The sequence below is a fragment of the Arachis hypogaea genome, chromosome 20, assembly GCF_003086295.3.
Source record: "Arachis hypogaea cultivar Tifrunner chromosome 20, arahy.Tifrunner.gnm2.J5K5, whole genome shotgun sequence".
Lineage (NCBI taxonomy): Eukaryota > Viridiplantae > Streptophyta > Magnoliopsida > Fabales > Fabaceae > Arachis > Arachis hypogaea.
In genome coordinates this window covers 4,009,675-4,018,176 of record NC_092055.1, presented here as the reverse complement: position 1 = coordinate 4,018,176, position 8,502 = coordinate 4,009,675, and the positions used below count along the sequence as shown (strand labels likewise).

General features: G+C 31.3%; 2 protein-coding genes across 2 annotated transcripts; one reads left to right on the top strand and one right to left on the bottom strand.

Annotated features, from left to right (window-relative positions):
• Positions 1–834: 834 nt before the first annotated feature.
• On the top strand, positions 835–1,948 carry LOC112785110 (pathogenesis-related genes transcriptional activator PTI5). Its single transcript, XM_025828545.3, has one exon. It carries the CDS (start codon positions 1,385–1,387, stop codon positions 1,847–1,849), a length of 465 nt encoding a protein of 154 aa, XP_025684330.1. The 5' UTR covers positions 835–1,384; the 3' UTR covers positions 1,850–1,948.
• A 2,141-nt stretch (positions 1,949–4,089) lies between these two features.
• LOC112785063 (ethylene-response factor C3-like) lies at positions 4,090–5,214 on the bottom strand. Its single transcript, XM_025828471.3, has one exon. It carries the CDS (start codon positions 5,195–5,197, stop codon positions 4,442–4,444), a length of 756 nt encoding a protein of 251 aa, XP_025684256.1. The 5' UTR covers positions 5,198–5,214; the 3' UTR covers positions 4,090–4,441.
• Positions 5,215–8,502: the final 3,288 nt, after the last annotated feature.

Here is an 8,502-nt window from a genome sequence, read left to right as displayed (position 1 = left end):
GATATGGAGAGAAAAATGATGTAGGACGTAGTTATGGAGTGTATGGATATTTTACGCAACTGCGATGTCAGGAACAAAAATCGGACCTTTCAATTTGTGTTTAAATAATTAAAAAAAATTTAGAATATACAATCGGACGATCCGATTAGTTTAGCCAAAATTTAAATTTTCTCTTTTCACTGTTTCAAAACAAACTGTCCCACATTCATGTCTAGCACCTATGTTCTCCACATCCAGGCACAACACACACGCTACTGCCATATCGAAAAAAAATGTGCCTATTAAAACCTCTAGTGATTGTGATATTAAGTATCGACAATGTAGATAGAGTCTTAGAATATCATGCATTCATGTGCAAGATGGAAAAGTTGTGAATGTGTTTGATGTTTGCGGGGACTAAAGTCTTTCCATATGCCATTTTATTCAAAATTGCTTCCTTGTCAAATTCCTTTTCTTGTTATAATAAGGTATGTGGCATGGATAGCATTTTCTTTCCCAATCATGACTCAGGCAATTTACACCTTCTCATGTTTTTCCCACCTAATAATAATGGACTAATATTCTCTAAAATAAAATAAAAATTAATCACTCTAAAAAAAATTAAATTCAATAATAAAAATACACATTTCTATCAGAAATATGATTTTTTATGTGTCGAAAATTTATAAATTTATCTAATATTAAATATATTAATTACTAGAATTAAAATTAATTCATAAAATAAAAAATATTTTATATTTATAAACTATTTAAAAATCTTATGCTTAAAAAATAGATGTGACGCTTGGAATATATATGCATGACTAGTTTACTACCGTGAATGTCACTTTCTTCTTTGTCCCCGTTATTCACGTCTGTTGTGTTCCCTTGTTATCAATTTGTATCATTTCCAAGCTAAGTTCCACCTATGGTGGCACAGCCAAACCCTAATACTAGGAAAGTAACACCCTTCTTGTCTAATCATTAAATTCATACAAGTTTGCGATGGATCCTCCTTACATTGTGTGTTACTCTGTTATTGGCTTCAACAAGGTTGTGATCCAATTTGGACCCACATCTAAAATTCCACAACCCAATCACTAATAATGGAGAGTTCAATTATTAGTTCATTACACGATATTTTGAACTATCAGCTCTAGTTGTTAACAAGAATATGGACTGGTTATCCGGGAGTTTATAAATTTATAATAAGGGCAATATTGTAAATAGGAGGAAAAGTAGTGGCAGTGATAAAATAATAATAGAAAAGTCAAGTCAATGGTTGAGAATAATCTTCTTTCCTTGGCACAAAATATTCGATGTGGGACATGCATTCCCCCAAAGAGAATATATGCAAAGTCCATAGGCATTGGCAGAGGCAAGGCAAGTTGTTGAAAAGAAACAGATGAATAAGATCGAAGAAGAAGGCATGGTTATAGCTTCCCAATCCCAAACAGAGTTACCTTTAAATGAGAATGACTCACAGGATATGGTTATATACCAAGTCCTGAACGAGGCTAGTAATAACCATCAGCAGCAGCAACATGAAGCGGCGTCGTTCATGATGATGAGTAGCGGACAGCAACGGCGTGGATTGGAAGCAAAGAAGAACATAGCGAAGAAGCACTACAGAGGGGTGAGGAGGCGGCCATGGGGGAAGTATGCAGCGGAGATAAGAGACTCGACGAGACAGGGAGCAAGGATATGGCTTGGGACGTTTCAAACAGCGGAAGAAGCTGCCATGGCTTATGATAGAGCTGCTTTCAAGATGAGAGGTTCCAAGGCTTTGTTGAACTTCCCTGCTGAGGTTGTTGCAGCTGCTTCTTCCACTGCTTCTACTTCCACTGCTTCAACTTCCATTCATACTTAGACTCTCTTCAAATCTTTCTCCTTCTTTTTTCTCTCTTTTGCTTTAATTTTCTGTATTTAATTATATATAATCAATCAAAATTCTCTCATTCATCTTTCATATCTATTACTATTTTGTTTACGAGGAGTGCTAGGTGGCAAGCAATTTTTGTGATTTGTAGTCATCAAATAACCATCAATGATGATTTTAATAGTGTGAGATTGGTGTGAAATTTCATCCAATGGCTCACTTTTTTTTTTTGCTAGTTACATGCTGACCAGAATTTGAAAAAGTTGTTGGTTCTCTAGACTTTGATGGTATCCAGTGTTCAATCTAACCATTCATTACTCTATTTCTTATTTATTTCTGGTCTCACTCATAGAATCAAGGGTAATAGATCACACTGTATTCTATCGATTGTTAAAAAAACTAGAGAGAATCATTTTCCATCAAAGCACTCAATAATTACATTCACAAATTTATTTAGTGTTCATCAAAAAGATTTGTTAAAGACTAATTTCAAGCTTGAAATTTCAAATATTATATGAATTAGAAAAAGTATACAAGCTTTTAAAAATTACACTAGTGATTATTGAAAGAGCCAAGGGAAACGGGAAAAGCTCTATATTCAAAGGAAAAATGGCACCCTGTTTTGAATACAAAGCCACAAGTCAATGCCACAATTTGATGTCCAAAGATAAGAATTCAGCTAAAAAACAATTTGTGTTGCACATTAACTAAAATTTCTATTCAACTGCCCAATGGAGATCAAAGTGAATTAATATCATCTTAAAAAATGTCTACATACATGGCTAAGAAAGCAGAGCAGAGATAATATAATCGCCATGTTCACCAAAAACAAAAGATGTTTGTTACAGTACGACGATAAATTTATACGTAAAATATGGACAAGTAATAACAAGTCACGTGGAATCCACGTCAGCATTTAATTTTTGCTTTTCTAAATATATATTATATCACTACTTTTACTAATACACTCTTTTAATTAAATAAAAATAAAAAAATATTTTTTATTTAATTTTATAAAAAGTCTTAAACATCTTTACTTTATTTGATTAGACAAAAATACCTTTTTAAATTAATCAAATTTTAGAATTCAATTAATCCTAATTTTACAATTTCAAATAATTTTAACAACAAAACAAAAACATATAAAAAAAATAAAAGATCAAAATTGTTCTTTCATCGTTCTTCATCTTCTCAAATTGCTTTCAATTTCATTCACTGCTGAATCCAGGTATGAGAAGAGACTCTAGTGACAGTGAGAGAGGAGAGTTTGAGTCTCAGAATTGGGAATGAGAGAGACGTTAGTTGAGAGTGTGCTGGTGAAAAACCCAAGAAGATGAAGACATGAAGTTCTGTTCTTTTATTTTTTTCTCAGTTTTTCAGATGATATTTTTTTTGTATGAACAATTAGAGATGAGGGATGCGTGACCTAGCAAACAAAGAACAAAGTGATTTTGTTTAGTACTTTTTAAAATTATTTAATTTTTTTGGTATGAATAATTGATTAGGATTTATGAAGAGACAAATGATTTTGTTAAATGTATTTTTGTTTTTGTTTTTTAGATTATTTAAATTTTAAAATTATAAAATTAAACAATTTAATTAATCTAAAAGAGTAATTTTTGTCTAATATATACAAAAAGGGTATTTAAGTTTTTTTATAAAATTAAATAAATAAATATTTTTTAATTTTATTTAATTAAAAAGGTATTTTAGTAAAAGTGGTGATATAATATATATTTAAAAAAGAAAAAATTAAATGTTGATGTGAAAAATAAATTTCACATACCTTATTACTACTTGTCCATATTTTAAATGTATCGTACCGTAGCAAACACAAAACAAATAAAAAAGGCTACTCCATATATATTAGATTGTTGAAAATTATATATACGTGCGTGAACAGCTATATTTATACATGACCAGTAAATATTATTATTTTTAATCAGTACTTAATCAATAATAATTTATATTTATATTTACAAAAATTTTATACTCAATAAACATATAGTTTACTTTATATTTATTATAATTTGCACACATAAATTATTATCGTTTGTATTTATATTTTTCAGAATTTACACACATAAATTAATAAAAAAAATTATTATAAAAAATTTAATATTTATGTTAATTAAATAATAACCAAAAATACAAAAAATTAATGGTCCCAAAAGTATTTCACTTTTTCCTATATCTATATGCATAATTGGTATGAACAGATTGATTACATTTATGGAAAGTATATATAATATAAGGTGGAAACTCAAATGCAGTCGACTTCATGTGAAGTTGATATCTGAGAGTCATTAGATAATTTGACTGATTTGACTAAATTTTTATCTAACGGCTCTCAAATATCAACTTTACATGAAGTCGACTTCACCTGAGTTTTCACCATAATATAAGGATTAGTAATAATTGATCGATCAATTGCAATGCCCCGAAAATATATAGTAGCAATTAATGATATTAGATATATATAGTTGATAGCTAAGAAAAACAACAAATGATATACAAATTGGTGATAAGTATATATGTAACTACTCAACCAAACCATACCATACCATGCATCTTGATATATAATTAAAAAGAAGACAGCAAATTATCCAAGTAATCACTTCCTAAATCCTGAAACACAAAAACATCTACTTCTTCATCATGATCATGATGAAACCCTCCTGCTACCTTCTTTGTTGGAGGTTGCTCATTCAACACCACAGATGACCCTCTCTTATTACAATAATGATGATCAAATTGTATAGCTTTTGAAACTGTGTCAAATGGGAAATTGAGGTATGCCTTTGGCCCTCTAATCCTCAAAGCAGCTTTATCATATGCTAATGCTGCTTCTTCAGCCGTCTCAAATGTTCCAAGCCAAACTCTAGCACCTTTCTTCGACGAGTCTCGAATCTCCGCCGCATATTTCCCCCATGGCCTTCTCCTTACTCCTCTGTAGTGCTTTGTCACCACTTTTTTCTCTGTTTTCATCACCCTCTTCTCTAGTTCTACCTTCTTATTACAATCTTGTTCGTTATTGTTTGTTGTTGTTGCAGCATCATTTGGTGTAATATTAACAACTCCATCTAAAACATCTTCCCAGAAATCTGCTCCCATTGATATCCACCTCCCTAAGCTTGGAAGCCTCTGCAGAATTCCCACTGAACCGTTATTGTTGTCTCTTCCATCAAGTTGTGGAAGTTCTTCCCATGATTGTTCTGCTGCAACATCACCATCACCATATGTTCTCACATGATCTCCTCCTCTTTGATTGCTGATAATTTTGGCCCATACATTCTCAAGAATCCCTTCAGAATTTGCATCATTACTATGACTGTCCATGTTGATGAAAATTTTAAGAAAGGGACATAACAGTGTAAATATATATACACATAAAAAGTGTGAATGCTCTTTTAATTTGACAGCTCAGCTTTAATTTATTATTGTATTTTTGCTTTAATCAGATAAATGATGAGTGAATTGGAACACAGTTGGAAAGCTTGTGCATTAATTAATACACTGATTGAATCTCCAGCTATAGATACATAATGCAGTATTTTCAGCACTAATACAAGATTAAAATAAATATAAGATAAGGTTTATTTTATTGTTTATCCCTTGACTTGTGTGCTTGTTCAATCATTTGGGGGGATTTATCTCATGTTGATTCTCTATATTTTATTCGTTGTATTGGAATAAATCCCTCAATTTCAGATATCAAGTTTATAACATTACGAAACTGATGAGAAGCAGAAGCATTTTCAGTCTCAAATCAGAGCTGGCAAGCGTGGACTTTGTTGGAGTTAGGGGGCAATCATCTCTTTACAATAATTTAATGTTTTCTAAGTCAAACCAAAGGGAAATTAAACGCAATAATTTATTAAGCTAAACCAATTTTAGTCGCTTTAATTTTCACCGTGGGTTGTTATTTGACTCAATGCTATATAGTATATCATAATAATATTAATATCATATAGTAGTCTTTGATTTGTACGAAATTACTTGCGTATGAGCCAAAAAGTATGGGATAGCTAAACTACGTATGACTTATTTATATTTGGTAAAAACTCAGAGCCCTTAAATGAAAATTTAGTCAAATCAGTCAAATGTTCTGAAGTAACAACTTCATATGAAGTCGACTGCATCTGAATTTTCACTTTTATATTTTACGAAATTGATGACATAGCTACACATATATATATATAGATTATGAAAATACATATTCTTGGGCTTGATTAATATTAATTAGTTGTCTTTAAAAAGAAAGAAAATACACCTCTTATTTCTTCCTAATCGTTGTTGAGGACTTGAGGTTATCAATAATAGTGGCATGACCAGCATTATTTGTCTTAAACATGCAATTTGGTTATGGGTTAATTAAGGCAGCTAGCTTTGCCAAAATACTATACACCATACACGGTGACGTAAAGGAGTAATTGGCGTTGGCAAAGAATATTTGTGGGTGTTGATTAATAAGTGATGTATTAATTAATTAATTAATAATAAATAGAAGGCACACGGTTGGGGCATTAAAATAAGAGTGCTACAAATTAAAGGTAATTAAGAGGGAAGAAAAATGGTAGGCAGTGCATGCGAATGCGGCGTGGCGGTCTCGGTTCCATGAACCGCCACATGTTGCGGGTTTGAAACTTCAAAATCCCAATGCCTCGCTGCATATATACGTTTCTTTCAATCAACCTTGTTATTATATTTCCATTTTAGTAACCACTTCAAACACATTTCATTTCTTAACGAGATAATATTCAATTTGATCCCTGAACTTATACACGAGTTTCAATTTAGTCTCTGAAATTTCAATTGCTTCTATTGCTTCTATTTAGTCCCCAAATTTTGTGAACATAACTCATGTTAGTCGTTGAAATAAAATTTCAACGTACAACGTTAACAGAACACTGTCGTGACAGCCGGATGTCACACTAAACTTTGTAAAATGATGTTATTTTGGTTTTGGCACTCAAATAACCTAAAAACAACATCCTAAATGATGTTTATTAAAATTTTACCTAACAAAATAAGTAATACAATGCTGTTTTTGAGCTATTTAAATGTCAAAACCAAAACTGCATCATTTTACAAGTTTTAACGTGACATGTGAATATGTGATAGTCTACAACAGCGCTCTATTAATGTTTTTATACTAAAAATTGTCTTAGGGACTAATACGAGGCACGTTTATAAACTTCGAAAACTAAATAGAGGCAATTGAAACTTTTGGGACTAAATTGAGGCTCACGTATAAGTTCAAGGACCAAATTAAGTATTATCTCTTTCTTAAAACTATTATCGGTTTTGGATTTTTTTTAAACAAAATAGCAATTAATAGTGTTTAATAAACAGGTGAAAAAATGAGTTTAAAGTTCAAGATAATAGTATAAGATAATTAGTCTCAAGTTGTTAAATTTTTCAATGAATTTTTTTTAAAATAAAGATATAAATTTTATTTATTTATTGCTCTATTTATATGTTGTGATAACTCTCAGCCATTAAATATAGCATAAGAGAATATTTTTTCAACTTGAGCTAATTCGGAATTTTTTTTCCAACTCTGAAAAAATAAAGAACCCTTGCGGAGTAGAACTACTAAGCACACTTATTGTTGGAGTTGGGCTTATATTATTCTTATTTCTGTCTTTTGGGCTTTAGCACATAAGCAAAGAAAGTATATTGTGTCTGCTGTTCATTCAAGGCCCAAAAACACGTGTTCAAAAAAGGCCCAAAAGTCATCACGTGGCCTCTGATTTTGGTGAAACCAATAAACAAAAACTAATAAAGTGGAAGCTACGATCAGCGCATAAATGGGGGCAGAAAGCCAGGAACCCACCCCAATTTTCTAATTAGAAGAAGCAGTGAATTGAAAAGTAGGAATTGGAAGATTTTTTTGTTATTTTCAGAAAGGATAACAATTGTGTTGATTGCCTTGTTATGAAGAATTTATTGATAGACACTGATTTTGTGCGCTGGGACTTATCTTAATCCTAATTTCCAAGCTAGTTATTGGTTTAGACGAAAACAGGAAAATTGATTGCTGAACAACCAGGTGCAGTTTCACAGTTACCAATCTGGATGCCATAACAAGACTTTTTTATCATGATATTTATTAGGATTAACTTACATTATCTCAACCCACTAAATTGGGATGCAAACCCGTGGTGAATAGTTAATTGGTTAACAATGAATCTAAGATCAGATAATAATATATTGAATGTTCTTAGACGTAATTGATGATTAGCCTTTTGTCGGTTAAATGTCATTTTGGGATAGGTAATGTTCCTTGCAAAGATCGATCATTAATAAAGTGGGGCAAAATGAAAAAAGTTGATTATATACTATCTACGGTAATGTTTGGTACTATTATACCTGCATAGTGTGAGGTTATAGGGCGTTAATTAATTAATTACTATATGCATATTATGATGATTATGATTAGGAAAAGTATGACGAGTCAATGGAATATTTGTACAATGTGTACAATGGAGATTTAGGGAGTATTAAAGATATAACCATTAGTGTTATCTTTTTTCCATCAGCTAAAATTTTTAGGATGAGTGGTATCATGACATAGTATTAGAGCGCTAGATCCGAAAGATCAAAAGTTCGATATTTGGTGAACCCCAAAATCAGTTTAA